This window comes from Tasmannia lanceolata, unplaced genomic scaffold (assembly GCF_043159265.1).
Source record: "Tasmannia lanceolata isolate RefF3 unplaced genomic scaffold, GAP_Taslan_0.1 ptg000025l, whole genome shotgun sequence".
NCBI lineage: Eukaryota > Viridiplantae > Streptophyta > Magnoliopsida > Canellales > Winteraceae > Tasmannia > Tasmannia lanceolata.
In genome coordinates, this window is record NW_027518702.1 from 13,796,804 (window position 1) to 13,824,357 (window position 27,554).

At 38.5% G+C, this 27,554-nt stretch overlaps 2 protein-coding genes across 2 annotated transcripts; one reads left to right on the forward strand and one right to left on the reverse strand.

Moving 5' to 3' along the window:
* The first annotated feature begins 168 nt into the window (after positions 1–168).
* PTAC6 (plastid transcriptionally active 6) lies at positions 169–7,918 on the forward strand. Its single transcript, XM_077368562.1, has 7 exons — positions 169–972; positions 1,047–1,115; positions 1,764–1,868; positions 4,068–4,187; positions 7,114–7,203; positions 7,293–7,455; positions 7,546–7,918. Exons 1-6 carry the CDS (start codon positions 481–483, stop codon positions 7,407–7,409), a joined length of 993 nt encoding a protein of 330 aa, XP_077224677.1. The 5' UTR covers positions 169–480; the 3' UTR covers positions 7,410–7,455; positions 7,546–7,918.
* Positions 7,919–22,716: 14,798 nt separating this feature from the next.
* Positions 22,717–27,328, reverse strand: LOC143858148 (amino acid permease 3-like). The gene is made up of 7 exons (XM_077368784.1): positions 27,176–27,328; positions 25,970–26,087; positions 25,626–25,859; positions 25,429–25,522; positions 24,408–24,622; positions 24,176–24,315; positions 22,717–23,483 (listed from the first exon to the last, which is right to left on the reverse strand). Exons 1-7 carry the CDS (start codon positions 27,182–27,184, stop codon positions 22,830–22,832), a joined length of 1,464 nt encoding a protein of 487 aa, XP_077224899.1. The 5' UTR covers positions 27,185–27,328; the 3' UTR covers positions 22,717–22,829.
* Positions 27,329–27,554: the final 226 nt, after the last annotated feature.

Here is a 27,554-nt window from a genome sequence, read left to right on the forward strand (position 1 = left end):
GGCAAGAGGATTGATTAAGGTTAGTGTGTGAGCATGTAACCAGTGGTTGGTGTATGGGGAAGGTAGAAAGCAATTACTAGCTTTTTCTTTAGATAAAGGAAGTGCAGAGTGGTCAGGTTATAAGGTACTTTAGGTTGGAGTCACTAGGTTAGACTCTAGAGCAATTCTTCAATAGTTGAGAAATTCCTTGATGCCAAAAGGCAAGAATGTAGTGGTCATTTGGGTTTGGTCTCAGCTCCCAAGTTGGCCAATTTATATAGGAGTTCTAAACTGAAGGATGCCCTTGCAAAAACAAGGGAGGACCCTTTCATCCCTTTTTTCTAAGGACGCCCTTCAGTTAAAACTCTGCCCGTTTGCCAGGTCTACACACATCCTATAAAATAATTCTCCCTCAATTATCTTCTTCTCCATCCGTTTACAGTGTAAAAATGTCCAAAAGCACATACCAATTGCAAGCCTAAAAAAAACATAGAAACAAAAATGAAGTCTCTGCTTATATCTCTCCCTCCCTTTTCTCCTCCTCATTCTGTCTTTGCCGCCAAACCCTCAAAAACCTCCCTCCCAAAATTCCCCACCTTCCACACCAAGTCTCCTCCCATTTTCCACCAGTCTCTCCTCACAAACCCTAACCCTAAAAATCAGCCCCATATTTTTAGAGATTTTAGGGTTAGAGCAGATGAAGGGGACGGGGATTCTGGTGGCGGAGACGACTATGACATGGAAGAAGAGGAAGTAGAAGAAGTAGACAACAAGAAGGACTATGACGTAGAATATGACCGTTTATTTGCTTCAGGTGAAGATATAGAGATGGTGGAGAGTAAGAGCTTTGTTTATACGCAGGGATGGGATTCGGAAATGGTGGTGGATTATAGGATTAATGAGGATGAGTTTCATAAGATTAGTTTATTTGATTGCGATTTCTTTATACGGAGACCGCCTGGTCCTGATAATGATGTGTTTGATTTCAGGGAGGTCAGTTTAATTGACATTTATAGTCTGTCTTGATTTCGCACTATCGATTTCTGATTCGAGATTTGTATGTGCAGATGTATGTTACTCCACCAGATACAGATGTTTATGCAATTCCTAAGGTCTTGGCGCCCATGCCTCAAAAGGTAAACAGTCCTGTTATTTTGAAGATTAACCATCAAATCTTGTCCGCTTGGCTTGATTGTGGTATCATTAGAAAGGTTTTTTTATTACCTATCTAAGGAGCCCAAGATCAAGCGATTTGGGCGTGCTTTGAGGAAGTTAAGGCCGATTTACGGCATGGTACAGGTCTATGAAGGGATTTCTATTTTAGGGCTGTTTTAGTGTAAGTTTTTAGGTTTTATTTAAGTTAGTTTTGATGGATGGTTGAGATTAGTTGCTCAGGTCTTAAGTTAGCTTTTAGGGTTCTTTTCTTTTCGCTCCAAGAAACTTGACTTTGACGGGATCGAAATAAATATCATCCCCTCGGTGATTGAAGTATTTCATTCGCTGCGAATCGAAGGGCCATTTTATTCTTTATTTTGTCTATTTTGCCTCAGTTGCTGCGCAACGAAGAGCCTTTCGGGTTTTCAGACTGCATCAATAATGATAATCTCATTACTTGTGATCACAATATTGGGAAGTTGTAGTGTAATTTGAGCTGGTAACTTATCTTCAAAGGACATGAAGCTTAGTTTCTTGTAAATATATTGAATTGAGTAGTCATACCTATAGATTTGGTATTAGGAATCTGTTACCATTTCGTTAACTCGTTAACATTTTCATAATTGCAGTATATTCGGTGTTCAAAAAGTGATTATGGTTGCTATAATGTTACTGAGCCACCCGTTGATGCACCTCGAGATCCATTATATAAAAGTAACAAGGAGATAATGAAGGTACGTTCAGATTGGTTTTGCTATTTTGCAATTTAGTTTGACTTTATGGCATCACTGGACACAAAATAATGTCATTTTTTTCGTCATGAAGCTTTTGATAATGTCATGTTACTGAGCCACCCTTCATTAAAAAAGACATCCATTGGCAGCTCATTAAAGAAAATTTCTTTGATGTTATCGATTCTTTGATTTATGGTTCTTAGCTGATGATGTGGTTGTCCTAAAAGAGTGGTCTTGATATTTTTAAGATAACTGCATACCCCTCCGTAGCTAAAGCATCTTTGATGTAGGACCTTGGGAGGATGAGATTTAGGATCTAAAGGATGGTGTGGATTTACCTATGTGAACTAGATGAAATCCAAGTAGAAAACCCAAGAAAAGGCAGGCTGAGTTTTGAGGTGTCAATATCAATTAATAGGTACTGCCCAGTTAACATAGAAGTGTCTAGATTTCCAATTAAACAACACATTCAGCCCATGAACAAATTAACACATGCCAAAAGATATTCAATTAGCAACTAGGGTTTGCAAATATTTAAAGCTTTGAGTTGATTCATTAACAGGTCAATTCAGCCATGTGTAATTTGCAAACACAGGTCATTCCAAAGAAATTAGATCTATTATAGGATGAAGCAATAATGAACTTATCTGTCCACAATGTGAAATGATGTAGAAATAGACAGAACTCTGCTCCAAAAGGTCTAAGATATAGGCAGGGAAAGGGATAGTCAATGAAATCAGGCTGCAAATGGGGATCTATATAGGGCAGCAGGCAATAAGGGAATGATCTTACCTGACCGTGTGTCTCGGCATCGAATCCCGTGGAGGAGAAGTGCCCAAGAGGGGATGGAGTGATATCAGCAGCCACGGTCCGTCCAAGGGCTGTATCAGCCACCGGTGATGAAGAGATAATGTGGGGAAAGGGATGAAATAGCAAGGGGTCAATCAGAAAGCCAAGCATCAACCTAAGGATAGAGGTAAGGGCAGGATCTGCTGTAAATGGGTGATGGACAAAAGATCTGATGAGAAAACGGAAAACACGGGGACGTGGAACAGCTGCTATAACAGCAGAGGTGAACGATAGGGTCTGTTGGGTGCACCAATGTGCAGGGAGAGGGCCGAATCCATATATTAGAGTGATTCTTAACTACGGGAAATAACACAACATGAACTAAATTGTGTATCAAGGTGTCTGCATGGAGAAAAAATCGACTGGACTGTTCTCAATCACTCTGCGATCAAGATCAGTAAACGATCGCGGGAGGTGAAAGCCTCTGCTACCGCATGTTACTGTGCTATAGCGGAGATTTGTTGACTTTGGCGGAGTTTCTATAGAAGGTCCTTATCTAGTCCCATTGGAATGGGTCAAGATTCAGGTTTTCCAGAGAGGCGTAGCTTGAATTCATCAGAAAACCTAACTCCCAACCAACTCATATGTGGAGCAAAAGAGTGAAGGAATGCATGCTGGATGCATCTCCTAAGGCACATAGGTCGGTGACCTATCGTGGTCGCTCATGCCCTCTTGCGATTGCACTGTTTCGTGTTATGGCAGGACTGTGCGATCGTAGATCACGCGAAATTGTGTAATTGTAGAGCCTCTTCACAAACAGTCCAGCCAATACTCCATTTATGGCCTCGATCAAGCAGTGACCAGGATTACATTTTTTTTTGTGATACAAGGAAAACAATCATGGTCGGGCGGTGGCTTCTTCCTAACACCCCATCTTTTCTCTACAGGCTCATCATGAGAAATTGTACTAATGGCAACCAAGTTGAGCCCAAGGCTACTGGTGTTCCTTTTTTCATTCATCCGTATTAATAGATAGAGATCTTTTCCTCTAATGATTATCTTATTATTCTCATTGCTTTGAGTTTATTATTATCTTATTATTCTCATTGCCTTGAGTTTATTAATCTTATTAAGTGCCTGTAAAGTTAAAAAGTTCATCAGTTTATAGAATTACTAGTTATTATCTTTTTCTTCTTTTAGCCCCGATTCTTATGCTTCTAATGGGAATTTACAGCCAAGTCATCAAGACACTTCTATATGAAAACACATGTATGATTATCCAATTAGTAGATACATGGACTATACATTACACAATGGATTTACTGACTTTAAATCTTAAGGAATGGAAAGGGCTGCTTGTATTTAGACTCGTCCCTCATTGCATGCTGAGTCCATTATTGTATGAAACAGGTTTTCTTGACAAAGCAGTACAAAAACAGGAGGAAGGATGACATGGAGTTTGTTCTAGATTTTGAAGAGATATATGTTATTGATTCAAAAACAAAGTCGATCACCAGAGCAAAAGTTTTGGTGAGAATTTTTCATCCAACCCTCTTTTCAAGGGCTCATGTGATAGTATATCCCTTTTACAGCTGAACTTTTAAGATGTCATCACAGAAAATTTAGTTCATTCATACAAGTTTCAGAAATCTATTTATATTTGTTTTGGTAGGTAACTGGGACTCAACCTACGACCTCATGGTTTAGGTGCAAAACCTAGACAAGTTGAGCTGCCGCTGATCCCAAAAAACTTGTTAAACAGTCCCTAATGCTCTGTTTGGTTGCCAGGATTTTTTTGTTCCTGGGAGTTATGTGGGAGAGTAAGTTAAATTTTGGTCCCATCCCATGTTTGGTTGCCTTTTAGCACTAGGTTTTTTTTAATCCCACTCTTGTAATGATTGCTTGTGGGGTGAATTTTTTAATCCCACTTTTGTAATGATTGCCTTTTCATCCCATCCCAAGATAACCCCAGGAACAAAAATAAACTCAGGAACCAAAAATAAGCTTGAGAAGAATTTTTTTCTACCCAACAGTTCAAGCAACCAAACAAAGGTTTTTTTTTTTCCCACCATAATCCGGTCAACCAAACATGGGATTTTTATTTTACCAAGATACTTCTAGGACTTTTTTTTCCCCACCTGTCTCCCAGGGTATTTTTTTCTCCCACATAACTCCCAGGAACAAAAAAAACCCGGCAACCAAACAGAGAGGCAAGTGTGGACAGATAAGTACATTATTTAACCTGCCTTGAACTCACAACCTTGTGGTTGGCTGGTTGTCATATGAAGGATTTTCCATATGAGATATGGGCTCAAGGCTACACAGAGAGGCAAGTGTGGTGTTGTGAGAATTGAACTTGGAAAAATAATGATATTTATGGGATTTAGAATAAAACTTTACTATTTGAAAGTTTTTTACCGAATAAAGCTTTACAACTCAAATACTTTTACCAAAGTAAATGGGAGCTAGAGTCAAAGCTAACTCGAGGTTTTGTTAATTTCACTTCTGTCCTGACAGAAGTAAAGAGAATAAAAGAATGGGGACATTACTGTAGGAGAAAAGAAGAGAGATGATCCAGTAACTACTGAGTTTATTTTAACTTGTTAAATTAAAGACCACTTGAAGAAGGATGACCAGATGTACCTCTAGGGAGGAGAGCAAGTAGAAGGAGAGAAGCCAAGTCTGAATATGAGGGGCATAATACCCAGGAAAAGTGGGTGATCATCAAGGAAACGATTTAAATAGATTTATTATTTATCAAAAAGAAAAAAAGATTAAGGAGATGATTATTAAGTTGGTGGTGATTGTCATGTTGCAACTTAATTATCTACTGTGGACAAGGGAGTGAATTCCAGGCCTGGAAAGGGTGTCAATGGTTGCATTTGGACGAAATCAGCTTGAAAGGAGGGTTATTGGTGTCGTGGGATCTGAAGTTACTTCAAAATGATGCTGTAGAGAACAGTATTCAACATGAATTAGTTTTAGTTGATTAATAGTTGCTCACAGTTCTCAGTCCAATGGTCCATTCTTGACAGAATACTTTTTGAGCTGGATTACATTGGATTCAGAGTCAATGGCACTTGCCGCGAGGTGGGTGTGGGTGTGCAGTTGTTTGGTCTCTCATAAACACAAAGACACTAATGCAATTATATGTAGGGGCTCCACCAGTGTTTAAAAACGCGGATTCGGCGCGGAGCGCAGCCGAAGAAAATCCTAGTCGACTCGGCACGATGCGGTCAAGTACTCGGTTGATGCGGTCATAATTCGGGAGAGTCAAAGGAGTTTTTTTTTTTTTTTGAAAATTGATGGAGAGTCAAAGGAGTTTTTATTGACTATGTACGGCAAAACGCGGAACGCGGCCAAGGTAAAAGGGACTCGACATGGACGCGTGGGAGTTTTAAAACTCTGGGCTCCAAAGTTACATGGTTCTCCTTTAAAATCGGGTTAGTGTAATTAAGCTTAACTCCCAATCAAAAGACTACAGAGAAAAAAGGACTAAACTCAGCAGTTACATGGTTCTCCTGCAGATTGCATTCCTCTGTTTCTGATTGTTGCCAGAAGTACCACAGACTAGGTTTCAGAAACCTATCTCCAAAAAATCTGAGAAACTCTCTATACCAATGCTATTCAAAAAGGGAAAAAAAAACTCTCTAATCTCTATACAAAACTCCCTGGTTGGACTAGTTAGTCTGATTCGCTGATGATTCCTGTGCATTGTCTTCATAACTGAATCTGGTTAGACTAGGATGAACTAGCCAAGTTGACTTGCTAATAACACGAGGATAAAGCTAATCGAACACATTAAATGACGTCAAAAACGAAAGACATTATCTCATAATATGATTTGATAGCTGCAGACCATATTCCTGTTCTGTCTTTCAAATGGAATCTGGTTGAGCTTAGCTCACTAGAAACTTTTAATACAAAATTGAAGAAAGCTAGTAAAAGGGTACAAGATGGGAATATCATTCAAAAAAAGGTTAAATGATGTGAACATTAAACTTACTGCACAAAAGGTCTCACATCCTGTTGTGCTCTATTAACAATGGAATCTGGTCAAGATTGGCTTAACCACTAGCCAGAAATAGAAAAATGATTGGATAAACGTGCTAAGTGGGCTTGTTAATAAAATAAACTAAAAAATGGTAACTAGAAACAAGTCAAGTTTTACTTATCAAAGGCAAAGTTTTTACCTCTTAGTTTCATAACATGGTTAGATTGCCTCAAATGACATTTCATCAAGCAATGTTATGGTCTCCTAAAAATTTCGTCCACAGAATTCCTCATATTGGGCAAATTTACATTAATTAATCAGTCAACAAAGCATAATTTGCTTGCGCATCCCCATTTTAAAAAAAACAAAAAAATTTGCTTGCGCATTCTTTAACTAATCATTTGATCTTTTATTCCTTATCTATTTCCATTGAAAGAGTATCTGTCTGGCTTTGTACCGCAGGTAACAGTTCCAGGAGGAAGAGACAGAGATAGGAGGAATGACCTGCTGATTATACGCGACAATGGAAACTCCTTCAAAATAATTCCTATGGTGACTAACCTGAATTCTCTATACATTTCTCTGTGTTAACTTCTCTTTGTTCCACTTTTGCTGATCCTGCAGTGATATTATATTTTCAGAGTGAAAGGGATGATCCCACCACCATCATTGAGAAAGAAGAGTGGATCAAGACTAGAAAAGAAATGGAGGCACACCTCCGAAAGCTTCGTGATTTCAGTGTTTCAAATTGGTTTTAGTTTGCTTCACAGAAATCATTGGTTGCTGTTCATGATCTGCTTCTAGGTGCATGCATACTTGACCCATTTTATTTTCCAAGTCATGTTGTAGTCTCTTACAGGACATGGATTTGACCTTTGTATTATCTGAATGCAGATATGCATACAATGAAACCATGGGAGACTGATGAGGACTGGGTCCTGGCCAATGTGTAAGAGGGCAATTCATGTTAATTACATGTACTTGTAGGGTATACATGTAGGGGGCATATTTTGTACTAAGCATGTGAAGAGATTTATAGATTTAGTGAGGGTAGTTTTGTAATATGAGGAGTCTAGTGTTGGTCACCCCATATAAATATTGGTTCTTTTGAATTTCGGGGGAAACTTTTGAAGGGAATTCTTGCCCAAGAAGGCATTCCACTTCGTCTACTTCTTAACTTTGAGCTTTAAACTGAGCTAAGTTTCATTTTACTGTTACCTTTCATTGAAAATTCAATAAAGATTTAGGTCGTCACTATTCTTGCTCATCATTACGTGTTTTCCATGCAATTTCAGCATAATTTCCACATTTCCTTTTTTTTTCCTTGTCAATTACAGCAAGTTACTGTTTTTTTTTTGGACTCATTTGATCTTAATTTTCATTCAATTGATAGGGACTGGTTTTGATCTCATCTTACCATTTAGAAGTAGATCTGAACCAGATCTACATAAGAGACTCAGTTGGCTGTGGTGGAAATCATCGCCTCTGTGGACAACATGATTGATTTATAATGTCTGCAACCCATTGTTTTGACTGGAATATTTGGGTCTTCCAATCAACAAATGGGAAGGCCACCTATTATCTCTCCGTGTCATTTCTCCGGTGAGACTGAGTTACAAAGGTACGTGAATCCAGTCTATTTTAGATTTCATTGGGTCAGTATTTCTGTTCTTTTTTAAGCCAGTTTTTGGATTTCTTCCCACCATTTCCTAGAGTTCCTACCACAGATTTAGGATTTGAATTGGATTGTATAACAGGGGATGAAACAGACAGTACATACATTTATGCCTAGGAATGTATATTTATATGCTTGTCAAATTCATTGAACAGTAATTTTCTTGTATTCTCCCATGGTAACAAAACCAGGTTTATGATTGTTCTAGTGGCTACATTTCTTCATTCACAGCCTTTCATCAGTGCTGCTATGATCACCAAAGGGATTGCCTATCTGAAGAAGGTATTCATTTCTTCATTCCTGCAAACTTCAGGACTAGAGCGAACCAAAATATAGTCTTAGACTAGCGGGTTGACTCAGTAAGGTTTACTCTTTGAGACAGAAAGCAAGAGTGGTAATTTTATTAGGCCATTTTTTGCACTATGGGCATCATATAGCACAACTCAAAAACTCAAAAAATTCCATTATATTTGAAATTGAGTCTAGTTGTTTGTATTCCACGATATCGAAACTGATACAAATCATAACAAAATACTCGGAGGCCTCTTCAGACCAGACAAAAAAATCTGTAATTATCAGCAGTTGTTTATTTCTTTAATTTTCATTAGAGTGAACTTGAGCCAGGAACCACTCGGTAAAAAATCGAATGGATTTTTATATTGAAATAAATAAATTTAATAAGATTCTATGTATTTCATATGCTTTTTAATTAAGAAATTATTTAGCAAGTACCTTGATATTCCAATCCTTGTTCCACATCTGTATGGTGGTGTACATGTTACCCATTAAGGTCATATGTGACTCTAAATTCTAGGGGTGCAACTTGGGTCGGGCTCAACCTGAACCCAACAGGTTCAACCCGATTTTGGCTCGGGTTGGGTTGGGTCAGGGTTGGGAAAAGCCAACCCAATTTAATTTCAGGTTGGGTCAGGGTTGAGGCCTTAGCAACTCGACCCAAACCCGACCTACGTCATCTAATTTTATCTTGATTTTCTTTGGATTATTGTATTTTTCTGTTTGGTCCAAGGGAAACCTGACTCAACCCGACCAGATTTTGGGTTTGATGGGTTGGGTTAGGGTTGAGAGATTTAGAGACGGGTTGGGTTAGGGTTGACCAACCTTGACCTGAGGCTCGGGTTGGGTTGGATTGGGTTAGGTTAGGGTTAAGGGAATGCTATCTCGGGTCGGGTTAGGGTTGGCCTCAACCCTATCCAACCCGACCTGAGTTGCACCCTTATTAAATTCCTAAGAAACAGAAAAACATTTAAATAAAAAATGGAGATGGAAAGGGTAAAGGAATGGCATTTCAAAAGAAGATTTCCACAATAATCCATTCACATGGTTTGATTACTCCCTATTCGTTTTTATATTTTGAGACGATTTTTGAGTCGAAAGCTGATTATTGAACTCAAGACGAGCAATTTTGAGTTCAATAATCAATTCTGGGCTCAAAATCAATTATCAAAACGAATAGAGCCTTATTAGCAAACTAAACTAACCTTAAGGGGACTGATATCCACACTATCATTTTTCGATAATGCCACAAATTAAAGTGTGATGCAAACGCTAATTTTGAAAAACAAACTAGCAGAAAATCTATCATTTGTGAGCATATGTTTATTGATTGGAGGTCAGCATGATTGATATAATTTTTTAGTTTTGTGGCAGGGAATTGGTATTTACACTCCCTTGATTTGATAATGAACTGCTCTCTTTATTTAACCTTTTTCTAATTTGCTTAAGTTAAGGGAAATGTTATCAGTACAACCTTATTTTGATATTTTCACAAACCCAGCTGTCTTTTCTTCTTTACTTGGTTCGTTCTTTCATTGGCTCGTGAGAGCTTTTTGGGATATGTAATAACCTTTTGACAGCTCTTTAAGCACAAAAAGACAAGACGGGTTAGCGAAAATATCAAAATATAGTTGTGCTGATATCATTTTCTTTCGGAAAATCAAACCAATAACTACTCAAAAAATTATCGATTGAAGGGAGTAGTGCCATTATAAAAAAGGGAGTACCTGTATCATTTGCTAAAGTAAAGTGCATTTTCATACCTGAATTTGCTACTAAATTCTACACAAGCCAGTTCCGAAATTTCCCTAAGATATTATGTATTTCATTTTAACTAAGCCATATCTATCTTAGGCCATGTTTGGCAACCGTGATTTTTTTTTTGTCACGATAAATTAGTTTCTCAAGTGATAAGAAAGGCGTAGGGCAGGTGTGAAGAAAATGGGGAAAATCTCTCTCTCTCTCTCTCAAAATAAATTATATTTGGTGATGATAAATAGGGGAGTGATAAATCGACTCCCCAAATTGATAAAGTGGCGGCATTTTTTACCCTTCGCTAGTTGTTCTAAAATAATTGAGTCACGAATGTATTGGTCCCAATTAGGGCTGCAACAGGGTCGGGTTGGACCGGGTTTTTCAAAACCCTAGCCAAGCCCTGTTTCCCATTATCTCAGCCCTAACCCGCCCTCAACACAATGCCCGCCTGCAGGGTATAGCCTAGCCCTGACCCGCTTGATTGGGCTGGGCCGGGCTGGGTCGGCCTGCTTGACCCTAGTGAAAAAGAAAAAGAAAGGAGAGCTATCAATAGAAAACTCAAAACTATAAAAAATAAACTATACGAAGATAAGTGTGACATGGCAATTTTTTTCATGCACTGGGGCAATTCAAAGGAATTTATGATGAGCCAATCAATTGGATCTCCGTTGAGCAAGGGCACATTTGTATGTATGCTTTAGCGATCACATCCAAACAGTAAGCACACTTGAACCCAAGGTTAAGCCAAAAGGAAAAGCTTATATATATAATATTTACACCATCATCTACCATGCTACAAAAAGAAGATCATATGCAATATTTACCTTCCAGCCAGTGGAAGTTCTCTTCAAAACTTCTTTATAGCTATTAATAATCTGCAATACAAATACCTATACGGCTATACTAAAGGAATCTATACCTTATTGTATACTATATTATAGTGCAGCTTAAATACATGCAAATATTCTACCCATGGCAACAAATCTCATAAAAAAGAAAACTTGGCCATATAAAAAGAAAATGAAAATTCTATCTATAACTTTAAGTTGAAGATTTTTCGGTCACACAGGGTCGGGTCAAGGCGGGTCAGGGCCAAACTGTAAATAGGGTCGGGCTGGGCTGGCCCGAGGTATCAACCCTGAGCCCGACCCGACCCTGAGTCAGGGCCTACAAAATGAACCCAAGCCGCCCTCAGGGTTAGATTTTCCAACCCTGACCCTGTTCGGGCTCAGGGCGGGTCAGAGTTCACAGGGCCAAACTTGCACACCTAGTCCCAATACTGTCCCAATATAGCGACAACATTTTATTTGCGATGGAATGATTTTATCACGATAACAGAATATGTGCATTTTTAAACTTCAGGAACACAAACAGCATGAGCCATCGTGCTAATTTATATGATGAACTTGGGACATTGGAGCAAACGAAAAATGGATACGTAAGATATATAAACCTTTTATCTTAGACATAAGGTTTATAATGTAGATAGGCCATGCCACTATAACTTACCAATAGGAGTGTAGGTTTCAAATGGATGTAGCTGTATACAAATGTCTTTTTTTAAAGATAAACCATTGATATTTTGATCTTATTGATAGTGTTAGTTTGGCAAGGATCTACACTCAACTCCCAAACAAATAATGCTGCTGAAAAAGGGAAAACAAGTTATTTCTCAACGAGCAAGAGCAGTGTTAGTTCAGCTATTTCAGCAAGGATGCTCTCAACTCCCAAACAAAGAACACTGCAAAAGAAAAGCTGAAACTCCGAGAAACACTTGAACCAAGGCATTGTGGGGGCATGAGCTGGTATCTTCGATCTCGGGTATGTTAGGAAATAATCCTAACGGTGGATGTGGCTTTTGCAAGATCGACGGTCAAGATCATTTGGTTAGTTAATTACTTTTGTGAAAAGTAATTAATGAAAAGACTTTATGTGAAAAGGTATAAACGTAAAGAGACGTTTGGGGAGAGGGATCGGCGCGATGAGGAGTCGCATCTCTTCCCACAAACGCTTATAAAAAGTACTCTTGGGTCCTATTTGCACACAACGAATTTGTTTCCAAACTTTGAGAATCCACGCTTGAAGAGAAAGGAAACCGGTCCCCATCACCGACTATTGTGTAGCAAAGAGAAACCTTAAGAGAAAGAAAAATAAGATTCATGGCTTCCGGTATGTCTTTTTCTCATTTCAATTTATTCCATATTGTTACATGTGATTTTCTCAATGTTAAATCGCTAAGATCCGTTGCCGGTGTTCATATTGTATCGAACACTTACATGTGGTATCAGAGCCACGGTTCCGGCGAGAAAATCGCATTAAAAGTAATTGAAATAGGGTTTGTGAAAACTTGTATTTTGAGTGCCGCCATCAATTTTGGAGTCGGATCGATGATTAAATGGCACTGAAACATTGCTTGTGTTCCCATGAATCCAACGTAACAAACGGTTCGTCGATCCGATGTCTGGATTGCTTTTGGCGGCGATTTAAAGATGAAAATTTTAACTTTTGGGGAAGTTTTGGACCTTGCCGGAAAACAGTGTGCCGCCGGCAACCGGCTTGTCCGACCGGAGATTTTCCTGCGTGGTTACGAAGTTCGTCGAGAGACGAGTCCAACGGCGTATTGTGAGCCTCAATCGGACTTCAAACGAAGCCGCAATAATAAATCGAACTTTGAGTGTTTTTTCGGATTTTGCTGGAATTTTCACTATTTTAATGAAGAAGACGATGAATAGTGTCGGGCTTGGCGGGCCGAACCGGGCCGCGCGGGCCCATCAAGGATCCGGGACGGGCTTTTCAATTAAAAAGGGCCCAGTAGACCCTCTAAGCCCACCAGACCGCATGGCCCAACCCGACCTGAACCGGCCCATAGGCCTAAACAGCCCAAATCTGTGTTTGACTCTGTTTGGCCCATTTTTGTGAGATTTTTAGCCAGATTATAGTGGTTCTTGAGGTTTTACATCATTTTGAATCCATTTTTTAGGTCAGTTTTGGCATTTGGCATCTGTATTATATAGGTATAGTGTAAATTCAAAAACTTTTGATTTTTCAAGTTGGTTTTTGAGTCAAATATTTTAGGGTTTTAGCCCAAGTAAAACTGGTTCCGAACGTTTTGCAACCCTTTGAAACCATTTTTACTATCCATTTTGCCATTTGAGTACTGTATAATACACTTATAGTGTATTTTTAACACTTTTGACTTTATAAATTTGGTTTTGAGTCAAAAGTTTTGGAGTTTTGGGCTCGGATTAGATTGGTTCCTAAGGTTACAGACCGTTCTGGACCAATTTTTGAGGTCATTTTTGGTATTTAAGCACTGTATAATATAGTTACAGTGTAAAATCAAGACTTTTGATTTTGTAAGTTTGATTTTAAGTCAAATATTTTGGGGTTTTGGACTTGGGTTAGACCATTCCTATGGTTTTAGACCATTATGAACCTGTTTCCAAGGTCTGTTTTGGTGTTCGGAGTCTGGATTTTAAAATTCTAGTGTAATTTTATAACTTTTGGGTTTTTTAAAGTGGGCCTTGAGTTTAATTTTGATTTCAAACTCTTGAAGAATTAACTAAATGCTATGGAGACCCAGTTATGTAAAGTTTTGATGTTGTTTATTGATTAAAACTCAGTCAATGAACACCTTTGGTTTCTAATTCTTAACTTAAGCACCCCTATATGTTGTTTACATGCTTTATGTTTTGCATATAACTTAAGGGTTAAAATGATTAGTTGAAATCATATATGGGACTAAACTTTTAACTTGAATGCACATTAGTTCATGCCAGATATGCTTAAAACCCAAGCTTATGGTTATAATAAACTGATAGTGTGTATTTTCAAATCCTAAAACATTGAATTATGTTTGATCATGGAACTTGAAAGTTGGTTTTGTATACACAAGTTTATTACGTTGTTCATTATTTTTAGTTGAAATTGAACTATATCTTGTTATGATTGGTCACTAAATGAATGAACAAAGAACTGCGATTCCAACTGGGAAACGAAATCGCTGAAGGTTACATGGTTAATTTTGAGAACAGTGTCGCATACAATGACACATTTATGGACTATGAACCACTTTCAATTGCGACTATTTGTCCAAGAGCAACACTTAGCCCAACGGATGACTGTTGTTTTGCACAAATAGGCGGTGTGAGAGGGCTAGGCCTGGGTAACCTGGTTTGGGGTTATACTTCTGCCCAACGGTGATGTGCGCCTCAAGTATAGGGTTATCAGGCCCTAGTTGGTCTCATGGGAGAGCCAATTGTGTGCTGTGGCACGGCCCAACGGACGGCCCACGGTGACACGCCTGGTGTCTCGCCAGAATCACAGTATTGTGATTTCCTGAATTGAAAATCGTTTGTGTGTTGTGGCACGGCCCAACGGAAGGCCCACAATGACACGTCTGATGTTTCGTCGGGGTCACATTTTTTGTGTTTTTTTGTGATTCTGGGCAATCTAACTAATTTTCCCTTAAGATAAATTGATTGAGTATTGTATGTGAGAACCAATTGTGTGCCGTGGCACGGCCCAACGGACGACCACGGTGATACACCGGTGTCTCTTCATAATCATGGTATTGTGTTTTCTAAACTAGAAACCAATTCTGCATCATGGCACGGTCCAATAGACGACCCACGATGGCACATATGGTATCTAATTAGAAGCACACTTATGTATCATCATGATTTTATACATTTTAGTCATTCTTTTCAGTTGGATTGATTAAAATCGTGGATTGAGTTAATTATACTCCATTTCTGGACTGAATAGGTGTTATAAGAAGTGAGCATGTTTGGAAATGCAAGTCTGTGTCTGTGACATTGAAGTTGTTGGTATCTTAGTGTCTTTTCTAGATACCGATTATGTTGAGTACTTTAGTGGGTCAGAAACCTTAGCGAGTATTGGAATAGATCTGCATAATTCAAGACTACAAAAGGCTAGACTATGTATCATTGAATGACAGGCTCACTAAACCCACATCTAAAAGATGCTTATGAATAGTGGGAGTTCAATGTTAGTATCACTCTAGTAGTAATGGTAGACCTCCATTTTTTATGCAATTCGAGATATTTTTAAGACTCGAAAATGCAAAGGAGTTCTTGAATGTAGTTAGTGAATATTTTAGAGGATCATTGGAAGCACTTGTAAATACCCTTATGATGTGTTTTGATAACCTTAAAGTATATTCACCAAAGTTGTAGTTTTGAGCACACTTTGAAAGGCTTTAGATTCAGAACCTTGGTTGTGCTCACTTTCGACACACCTCTTGGTTATTTTAAATGGCAGCATTAGAGTCATGAAGATATAGACTAGTCTTAGCATTATCAATTAAAGAGAGTGAACTTTGTATCAAGTGCCATTATCTTGAATAATAAATGACACATACTTAAAGTATGGATCCCTTAAGTTTGATATGGCCTGGAATTAATACCATATCTTTGTATATTATGATTTCTATTTCGTAAGTACTCCGGAAAAAGATTTGTACATTTAGAATTCTATGTGAGGTCTTGGTGCGAGTTAGGTGCTTAGTAGAGGAGAGTATACCATTATATCGGGAAATAGAATAAAGGTGGCTGTTGAATCCATTATTACTCGCCACTCTTTTCTGAAATTTTGGTTTCATATGAACTAGAAATCTTATTCTAGAAAAACTTGATTCCTTTGGCTATGAATCAAGGTTTGGAAGTATAATGGATTCTCTCTAGTTTTCCATTTCCCATTTAGTGATTTTGGTTCTCTTCAAGGCAATCCTTATTGACTTGGATTGCACTTCTCTCAAGGTCAGACTTGGCCTACCTTGCATTAGAATAAAATAATCAGTATTGTTAGAAATAAATGAAATCGCGTGAACAAGAATTTATCCAATCAGTAGGTTAAGTTTTTTAACCACATATCTGAGGATAGTTGGGTAAAAGAAGAATTCTTAATTCACTTGATTTTATCGATTTAAACAATGATACGGGGTACATTGAAGGAGAAATATACAAAGATTAATCGGTTTAGGGTGTTACCAAGAGTATTGATCTACTAAAGGTCATTCACAATGACATCTTGGATCTTTGGACTCTGACAGTTGGTGGCGGAAGGTGTTACCCTTTTGGTTAAATTTTCTAGCCATATTTAAATGTGTCTCTCTAATCAGAAGTAGAGGCCCTAAGATTGTGGGTTAAAACTCTTAAAACACCCATGTATTTTGTGATCCAAGTAAGGCTGTGCCTAAGACCCTTTAAGATTTAGGTCATAAGAAAGCTGAAATTGGGAAACATGCAACTTTGGGTTGTTTACATGAGGCAAAAGTTTATAACCCACGAATATAGTGATTAAGCTCTATGACCATAAGTTGCAATTTCATAGATTATCTTAAAGTATTTAAGGTTTTAGGTTCTGTTGATTGACCCATAGTACGTATATTGTCGGGATTAAATGTGCCAAGACTTCTAAAGGATGGTGACCTTAGTGGGAGTGTAGTGTCTTTAGTAAAATCACCTTTAAGGAGAACCAGATTGTAGTACCGGTACTGGTAATCCAAGATAAGGTGGTACCAATGCTCATTGGAACATTAAAAGACACATATAAGTTAACAACCCACATTATAGATGTTTTGGTGGTGACAACTACCGAACAATCCTTGAGGCTAAGGAAAGAGGCACATAGTCTATAGACTTAGAGATTCTGCTTAAGGTTTAGAGCAGACTTCTCGACAATTGTACATAAAGTTTCATCAAGTATTCTCTATGTTAAGTTTTAAGGAATTGTCACAGGATAATGGATATATCTTAAGGTCGGAGGAGTAATATTATTTTTCTCGTGTTATGTGTTGATGGTATACTACTTGCTAGTAGTACTTAGCCATGTTCAATGATATTCATACAAAAGAATTCAGGTGAAGCATCCTACATAATAGGAGTTTAGATTCACCTAGTTGGGACTCGAGGATTGTTGAGATTGCAGAAAGTCTATCTTGGTAAAGTCCTAAGTATTGAATATGGATAAATTACTCAATTTGTAGTGTTCCTATAGTTAAGGGTGATATATTCAGTCAGTTCCAAGGTCCCAGGATCGATTCATTATAGGAGTAGATAAAGAGGTTCCCTAATAGTTCCGCAATTGGGGTCTATTGAATATTTAAATCTGCACCTATCTGTGTATAACCTATATGGTGGGCAAATTTAGAAAGTACCAATGTTATTTATGTATGGATCATTGGAAATTTGCCAAAAGGTTATATATTGTCTGTAAGGGACTAAAGGTTTAATGCTCACATAAAGTAAATGAGATAACCCTAGTGTGATTGGTTAATCTAATTCCGACTGTTGTCGGAACACCTAGAGTTCTGCTCTAATATATTTTGCAGAAAGTCCTAAATTGTGGAAGAATGTCAAATTGACACTCAGTTGCTTCCACCTTGGGTACGGAGTTTATTGTGTACTTCAAGGCCTTGTACTATGCCTTGAAGTTGCGGAATTTTATCTCAGGGTTTTATCTTGTTGATAGTCTACAAGTTACTGGGAATGTATTGTGATAATTCCGCTGCGGTTTTACAATTCCAAGAACGACAAATCAAGTAATGTGGTCAATGTATTGACATATTGTCGTGAGGAAGTTCAGAATCAGTGTGTATCTGAAGATTACATAAGCACCGCACTTATGTTGGCAGATCCTTTGACTGAGGGCTTGTCACCAAAGCTCTTCAGAGAGCATGTAGCGCGCATAAGGTTGGTTGACACTTTTGATAGCCTATGACAGTGGGAGTCTGCATTAGGTATTGAGATACACTGTTGTGATCACATTTTATTTTATGATTCTGATATATATTACCGCTCCATTTTGTGCACATTACGTAAATGGATTGTGAGTAAGAGGTAGAATGTCTGTAGACTATTTTGGACCATGTTTACATCTTATGCATGTATGCTTTTACATTCATGTTAGTAAGAATTACTAATAATATAATCATGGGGTAGGCTATTGGGTAGAGTTGGTGACCCAATGGTTACATGGTTTATTGTTGGTAGTTTTTGCTAAACGGAATGTTGGGTTTATTATCTAACTAATTTAAAGTTATGATCCTTATGTTTGGCTCAAAGATCTTGCTAGCCAAGTGGGAGAATGTTAGGAAATAATCCTAACGGTGGATGTGGCTTTTGCAAGATCGACGGTCAAGATCATTTGGTTAGTTAATTACTTTTGTGAAAAGTCATTAATGAAAAGACTTTATGTGAAAAGGTATAAACGTAAAGAGACGTTTGGGGAGAGGGATCGGCGCGATGAGGAGTCGCATCTCTTCCCACAAACGCTTATAAAAAGTACTCTTGGGTCCTATTTGCACACAACGAATTTGTTTCCAAACTTTGAGAATCCACGCTTGAAGAGAAAGGAAACCGGTCCCCATCACCGACTATTGTGTAGCAAAGAGAAACCTTAAGAGAAAGAAAAATAAGATTCATGGCTTCCGGTATGTCTTTTTCTCAGTTCAATTTATTCCATATTGTTACATGTGATTTTCTCAATGTTGAATCGCTAAGATCCGTTGCCGGTGTTCATATTGTATCGAACACTTACAGGGTATTCATGTTGTGGGGGCATGAGCTACTTTTGGGCTGCTATGTTTGATCTCGGGTATTCACGTTGTGGTATATGAGCTTCTTCTAGGCTGTTATCCTCAATTCGGGGTACTTCTCCATGCGTCGTGTATGAACAACGCTGAGGAAATCTTTTAGCTATCCGATTATGTATGGGAAGTCCGGTCATGTGAATTTTTTATTTTTTTTTGAAATGATAATATATAGAAAAAGGGATCCGAGATGGACCACCAGAGATACAAAGATAAAACTAGAATCTTAATACAAGAAAAACAGGAAAAGAAACATCAAAGTAACAGCCCCTTTTTCTCACGGAGGAAGGAAGTCGAACCACTCCAGCCCTTCTCTTGCAACACCAGATTTAGCGAGGGAATCCGTCTCTCCATTTGCTTCACGCCTAACATGCTTACAAACCATATCGGATTCTGAGATGAGATCATGAATTTCCTCAAAATAGCTTAAAAAACGCCACGGAGGAACCACTCGGCCCGATAACCAACCGATAACATTAGAAGAGTCTCCTTCCACAATTGTCCTATCATAGGAATCAACACTTAAACGCTTAATCCCTTGATATGCCGCCCTTACTTCCGCTTCAGACGAATCAGATCTTCCAATGGGACCTGCGAAAGCCCACAAAACGCCCCCTTGGGAGTCCCTAAGAAGGCCTCCAATCCCACCTGGACCCGGATTTCCAAAACATGACCCATCAAAATTTAATTTAGTAAAACCTTCAAGAGGAGCTTCCCATTTCAGATTTCTCTTTGGACGACTCATACCTTCAGAGCACACCGATCGCCAACCCTCCCAAAGATCGAAAGCTGAGACGAACTTAAACAAATGAGTGCTTTTTACCCAAAAAATGACCAGCGCTATGATTTTATTATATAACCAATCTGCTGACTTTGCGGATCCTTCGAAAACTCTCGAGTTTCGTTCCTTCGAAAACTCTCATGTGAATTTTATGTTCATATTTTCACTTTTCACAACAAACAATTTCCTTTGCATGCAAGCAGGCCATGACATGTGAATTTAGATCAATGAATTCTACAACAAATTGAGATATTGTTCAACTATGACAATTTTTGGATCGTTATTTGCACCAATAAAATTCATTGCATTCTCATGTTGTCTTAGTGGTAATATGGCAATCTCCCTTGAAAACATCTCTGTACCTCCTACATTCCTCTGGTGCACTGCCTAGTTTGAATATCTTCACATCCACACATGAGTCTTCGTAACTTTCCAGACAGACGCCCATGCGTAATCTCACTACCAATGTAGAGGAGGTTCTGATCGATGAGCCATGGTCTGTATATTGTCAGTTTATCAGAAACGGAATCGGAGCTCCCAAATGCTTGGAACCTAGAGCGATATCTTTCTTAATTGGCTCCCAATGTTCTCTTCCTTTGGATTTACTGGAGGGTCATAAACCTCTTTCCCCGCCAATTCTATTTCTTTGCGCGGCTTTTGTTGAAGAGAAGAAAATGAAAATTAAAGAGCTGAGAAAGGGCTTACTCGTAGAGTAAATAGTGACACTGATTGAGCATAATTTTATAACAGAATGATGCTTGAGTATCATTTTTTAAGAGAATGCTCATATTATATGTCAAAAGCTCTATCTGTCTTCAAAACTAAAACCAAGCATCTATTAAAAAAAAAAGAGGAGAAATTCACTAGGCATGTCCCAGCGTGATACTTCTTGAAGTAAATACTGCTCCATTTGCAGCGGCATTTACGATCTGTCTCTCTTTTTTATCTATTTGTTTCAACAAAGATATAATCAATTTGAGGGGTAGATTCAGTGTGGCCATTATTCTAATCTGAAAATAATTTCACAAAAAAATTCATTCATAAAAAATATCATTGAAGTTATGGGATGTGACATTTTTAATGGAAATATAAATCCTGAGTGCTGCTCAATGTTAATGAGTATGAGAATAGACTCAGAACTATCTAAATACCCCCTTAAAAGCAATGCCAATAATTCAAAATAAGCACATGTACACTGTCTAGTTTGAATATCCATACCCTTTGTGGGTTCTCCGGCAACGATTTTCCCTTAGAATAGAATCCGATTATAATAACTCATGGCAACCTCTCCACTTTCAAATTCAAAACAATTTAATCAATTAAGCCTGTGAAATTTCAAGATGTTTGGGAAGTTGCCTAAAATCTCTCTCTCCTATATGGCCAGTTCTCACTCAAACACAATGAAATTTGAACACCTTGTAGGACCGTCCAACACTAAAAATCTTCTAAATCTCACTACAATTCGACGACTGAGAAGTATCTCATCTCTAGAGTCCAATATAGTAAGAATCCATTATTCTGTAACCACATCCCGTATAATTTTTTTTTCTTTTTTTCCATGTTATATACAAAGAATACCCCTAATGTTTAGCCCACAGGGAAAATAATACAAATACATAATCCAATATGGAACATGTCTTAAGTGTCCGACTTTTTCCACAGTGTCTAAGGGACACTGTCCGACATTTCCCACTGTCCAAGTCCCATTCAATTAATTAAGGGTTGTGTCTGTATCCCGTATGAGACACTTCAACGGTCACACATCATCACTCCATATTCCACCTACTTAGGCTCGGTTCGTTTCACATTGTGACAACCGATGGTGAGGCTCCAAACCGATTATTAGACTAAAATTACATTTAATATTCGTCCAATAATCAGTTTGGGGCCTCACCATCGGTTGCCACAATCTAAAGTGAACAGGGCCTTAGAAGGGAGAAATTATATGATGAGTGGGCGGACATGCAAGTGTAAGGGGCAGCAGCCCTTAATATTGGATCCAACAACACCCTATTTAAAAGTGGAAAAAGTGGCTGCTGTTAGATTAAATAGAAGGGCAGCTGCCCCTAACAGTGCACGCCCACTCATCGTATAAAAACCTCGATAGGAGGACCCCTCATTTTGGTGGTATCCGAGTTTTTATGTGGTGTATGCCCGACCATATAGTCCAGTATTTTTCAAAAGTACCGTAAGGCTTGCACCATAGGATGATCTGAACCGTCCATATAAAATCTCCCAAAGAAGATCTCGCACGGGCACACGCACCCATACAAAGCATAGAGTAGAAAGGGATACTTATAAGGTAAGGGATTTTCTAGGGACCATTGCAGAAGGCATTTCGTGGACCGGCTGTTGCATGAGAGAGCAGCCACACAGGCTCACTTTTCAGCAGATTTTGTCTTATTCATTTAATTCATCTAAGGTGGCTGCTCTCTCATGCAACACCAACAGTAAAAAAAAGCAAAACAATAACAGATAGGACAATAATTGGGCTCTTAAGAAAGAAGCAAAACAATAACAGATAGAACAATTAGTACAAGGTTCCAAATCAATCCCAGCCTATCTTTTCTCAATTCTAATATATAGGAGACAAAAAAGGATTTGATTCCATTTCTCTCACATAGTCACATACATGGTCCCTATCCCTTGTTTAAACTTATCAGTGACGTGTGACAACACCAACAGTAAAAAAAAGGCTTCACCTAAGTATGGGTCCGGCTCTAGGAATCACGTGTCCAGCTCGTGTATTTTCTTTTCTCTTACTTATTTTGAGTTTGTCTTCAAAGGTATCTTGAGCCTTGCTGTTCTGCCCTTCTCCTTAGACTTTGTTCTAAATATTAGGTGGAGGTTTTGTTCCTGCTATTGTATTATCTTTCTTTATTTAATATTCTGGTAGGGGTCCGCCTGACCCAGCTTACCCATCAAACAAAAGAAAAGTAATCTCCATTTGTTATGAACACGGCGGAAGGGAATTCAAAAGCCTGAATTCTCTTACCTTATCATTAATTATAGTAAAAAACAGAAAGCCAAACAGGATAATTAACTAATTACAATCATCTTCAGTAACTTGTCTTGAATGGCCTGTAGGCCTTGAGATCAAGAACAACTCCTGCTATGGATCCAACCGCGGCCACAACTGAGATCACCAAACAGGCAAAGCTGAGAATCTGAAGGCAGACCCATCTAGTACTCCATTTGGGTATTTTTTTCTGTACAATATACATCTCCACCGGAAAATAAACAGTGAGTGGCCAAAATCCTAATGCACCAAGTAGTCCCACCACATCGTTAAAGAAAGGGAGTAGCATGGAGATAACTGTGGTTAAGACTACGAATGCAGATCGCCAAATCAGACGAGAGAGATTGAGATTGTAAGGGAGAAAGCCCGGAATTGGGATCTGTATGTTCTTTGTGATAAATTTGCTTTTGGGCCATTTTTGAATGGCCCACTTTTCGATGAATGCGAATAATGGCTGACAGTAGACTTGGTAAGCACCGACGAGGTGGATGACAATGGCGACGTTCGCGATGTCTAGTAGCCAGAAGGGGTTGTAGAAGCCGAATCCGGTGAGGAGATTTCCTGGTGCGTTGTCTCCGAATGCGGCGTAGCCCATACATCCACAGAGCATGTAGAAGGCTGTTGTGACCATGACACTTAAAAGGGTGGCTTTCTTCATTGTCTTAGCTTCTGATGGTGGGGATTTAATGGTGTCCTGTAATTGAAGAGATAATTAGGAAGTAAAGATGGGGTGATTCAATAAAGGTTGAAGAAGGCTAGACTAGATTAGGTTAGATTAGTTTCTCTTTATTGAAGTATAAATGATTAAATAACGCCAACTCTAACAGCTTAAGCTTTTGGAGTGATTGGTTGTTTCACATGGTATCGGAGCTATTGCCTCATGGCGGGTCTTGGGTTCAAAACCTAACAACTCTTTGATAATAAAAATCCATGCGTGCGGCCAACCCAAAAGAGGCACCAAGGGAGTGTTGAAGTATAAATGATATAATAATACCACCACTTGATGTTGGACACTTTCTGATTTTCTGTATATTTCTTAGTTAGTGGAATTTCCAATTCTAAATAGAATCTTAGGTAATTATTAGAAGTATCCTCCATCAACACTCCCCCTCACGTGTGTGGCTCATTTTTTTGGGTTGGCCGTAGATATAGATTTTTAATATCAAGGAGTTGTTGGGTTTTGAGCTCAGAACCCTGAGGTAGGCAATAGCTCTTATGCCATGTGAAACAACCAATCACTTCAAAAGCTTAAGCTGTTAGAGTCTGTGTTATTTAATCATTTATACTTCAAAAGATAATTCAGTAAGAAAGACGAGAAAAAGTTTTTCTTTATTTTTCTTCTTTATCTTTGTATCGAAATTTAACTTACTGCTCGAATTACGGTACCTGAATTTCAATGAGGATGATGGAGTAGGAGTAGGCAAATGCGATGTCTCCAAAGGCTTGGAAGCTCCTCCATATCTTCTGGGTTTGAGTGACGGCACCAATGCTTATTCCGGTCATGCTGCCTCTGAAAGTTCCGGTCGCTGTTCATGGAAGAGAATTTGAAATTGAGTGATTTGTTAAGGGATTTTTGCGAAATGGAGAAATGGAGTGAGTATAATGGCGATGTTCGAACCTACGACTTTGGCAATTCCAAGAGCGAGACCAATGGAAGAGTAGGTGAATGACATGACGGCAGCGACAATGGAAAGCCACCAAATCTGGTCGAAGTCCGGAATCTGAGAGAAGAGAATCTCTGCAACTCCGAATGCGATCATGTAAGGGGTGTTTGACACGTGACATGGATTCTTCCCTTCACTAGAGTGGAAACAGTTGGATCGCTTCACCGCCCTGATAGAAACGAGTGTGAGAGTTCAGAATTGTAGGGAAAATAGGTAGGAAACCCTTTAATGTTTTGAATGCCTTTGCATTAGAGACTTTTACAAGAAAGACGTGAAATACATGTACAAATCTACCTCTGCAAAACTACTAGAACTACCTATATTTGAATCCTAGTGTTCCTTGCAAGTTATTTTCCTTTTATTTTGGTTTTGAGGTAAGGTGGTATGTCTCCCTTTTGTACTCCTTTTAATTTTCCTTTTAATAACGCTATCTCCAACGGCTTAAGCTTTTGGACTAATTTGATGTTGCTCATGGTAGCAGAACAAAGGTACTGGGTTCAAAACTCCTTGATATTAAGAATCCACATGTATGGCCAACCCCAAAGAGTGAGAGTTGGCCATATTAAACTCTTAATTTGATGTTGCCATGTATAGGCCAACCCTAAAGAGAGGGGCCACACGTGAGGGGGAGTGTGAAAGTATAATAGATTAAATAACGCCATCTTCAATGGCTTAAGCTTTTGGAATAATTGGTTGTTTCACAAGGTGCGCAAAGGTTCCTAGATAATTTCCGGGTAAAAAAACTACTTATATTTGAAATTCAAAACATAACTATAAAATAACTATTAAGTTGCCTAATCTATCACCCTAAAGATCCAACAATGAGATCTTTCTAGATCTGATCTGAGACATTCTAACAACGAGAACAAAGAACTCCACATGTCATTGATTACAGAATGGACAGAAATTCAATTAGAGAGAGAGAGAGAGAGAGAGAGAGAGAGAGAGAGAGAGAGAGAGAGAGATTGAGCTCACATCATGCTTATTGAAGCTGCAATGGTGTAGCCAATGGCAACGCCGAAGAGATTGAGGTACTGGATGAAACCGCAGACCTTAACCTTGAAACCACCTAACAGAATTCAAAAAATAAAAACATGGGTCATGGATTTGAGCTCATTTCCTTTCTGGGTCTTCTTCAAATTTTGCTTAAAGATTAGAAAGAGTGTAAATACCGAGATTCGCCCGAACAGCGTCCATGTAAGTGTAGTTTCTCTTCCCTGAAACAGGGTCTCCATGACGGTAGCAATCGGCGAGAAGAGAGGAAGTGTAGTAGATAACAAAGGAGAACAGGAACATTACAACCGGCCCAGCAACCCATCCAAGCTGAGCAATGGCCCATGCCAAGGATAGAACACCGGAGCCGATCACTGCCGTTATGATATGGGCACTCGCCGTCCAAACAGTCCCTACAAAATCACAGTAACATGAGAAAAATAAGTCCCCCAACCAGGTAAGTTTGTTAGAGGAAGTAAACACAACCTTCATGGATTTTTATAAAGACACACCCTTTTCTTACCAGTTCTCTTGATGTGGCCATCATCGTCGAAGCATTTAGAAGGTCCTTGCTGCTCTACGTCGAAGGAAGGGAGGTTGGAGACATGCTGGTAATTCTTGACAACACCATTCTCACCCATCTTTAGCCAGGAAGAAGATCAGCAAATCAGGGGACTAACGAGAAAAAAAATACAAGGTTTTAACTGTTTTTGATGTTTGTGCACTGTAATTGTGTAAATACAATGTCTGCAACATGAAGTGAAGGAATGGGGTATTGGAGACACCTTTTAACTACTAAAGATGCAACTCCCAAGGCTAACACAGAACCCAAGAAGTAAGAGCAAAGGCAATGAATTTTAGTAGGTTGGTAGAGGTTAGTAATTCCAAATAAGTAACCAACCTCTACTACAAAGAAAATCAGAGAAGAGAAAGAGAAAAAAGACCCTGAATTTGAAACTCTTTCAAGAGAGGAGAAAAAAACCAATAGCTATAGAAGGTGAAAACAGTGGAATGAATGAATGAATTGTTTCGTTTGAGGGTGTGGGGTATAAATAACTGGTTTGAGAAGGAAAGAGTTGAGACCCACGTTGTATAAAGACTCTAGATGAAGATCATGTCAGTGACCCACTCAACTCCCTTCATTTTCAAACACCCCCTTCTCTTTCTTTCTTCATTCCTCACATCATCAACCCCAAGGTCAATGATCAGATAGAGTGTGTGTGTGGAAGGAGATATTAAAAGAAGGGAAATGATATCAGCACCACCATGTTTTGATATTCGCACTAACTCATTTTGTCTTTTATTATTTAAAGAGCTGTCAAAAGTATTACAGTTATCATAAAGATATCACCAACCAATTAAAAAGGAAAGACAAGCTGGGTTTGTGCAACTATGAAAACATGGCTGTGCTTATATCATTTTCCTAAAGGAAACTCTCTCTCTCTCTCTCTCTCTCTCTCTCTCTCTCTCTCTCTCTCTCTCTCTCTCTCTCTCTCTCTCTCTCTCTACAGATAAACACTTTTTAAACAAAGTAGGTAAGAAACTAAAAATCCAAATAGATTAAAATCTCTCTCTCTCTCTCTCTCTCTCTCTCTCTCTCTCTCTCTCTCTACAGATAAACACTTTCTAAACAAAGTAGTTAAGAAACTAAAAATTCAAATAGATTAAAATAAAGAGAAATCTAGTTAGGTAACCAAATGAATAGATTTTGTGAATTTTTTTTACTTACCTTCTTCATACTCTTCTTGTCTATTTCTCTATCTCTCTTCCTGTCTTCTTTAGCTCTCCCTCAATGAATGCACAAGAGAGGCAGCAGAGTAATGGATAATGTTGGGTGGGCTTTAATGTTGTAATCTGCCATTAGTCTACAATGAATATATATAGCTAGAGCAGAGGACTAAAATATGCATTTTTTTCTTCTATGATACAAAACCACTTTCCTTATCTTCTCACGTGTGTTGCCTTCTGTCCATCCTTACTGATAGAGAATAAGTTCCTCCGTACTCTATATAGATTACTCAAATCTGTCCCATTACTAAAATTAAAACGCAATCTTTTAAGTCTCTTTTTCTCTTCTCCTCTATTATCAGAGAATCCATGACCATTCC

Coding starts and splice junctions, on each gene's coding strand:
- PTAC6 (XM_077368562.1), top strand. CDS start 481: ATGAAGTCTCTGCTTATATCTCTCCCTCCCTTTTCTCCTCCTCATTCT. Junction 973..1,046: donor ATGTGTTTGATTTCAGGGAG/GTCAGTTTAATT, acceptor TTGTATGTGCAG/ATGTATGTTACTCCACCAGA. Junction 1,869..4,067: donor GTAACAAGGAGATAATGAAG/GTACGTTCAGAT, acceptor TGTATGAAACAG/GTTTTCTTGACAAAGCAGTA.
- LOC143858148 (XM_077368784.1), bottom strand. Junction 25,523..25,625: donor CGCTGTTCGGGCGAATCTCG/GTATTTACACTC, acceptor GAATTCTGTTAG/GTGGTTTCAAGGTTAAGGTC. Junction 24,623..25,428: donor GCAGCTTCAATAAGCATGAT/GTGAGCTCAATC, acceptor CGTTTCTATCAG/GGCGGTGAAGCGATCCAACT.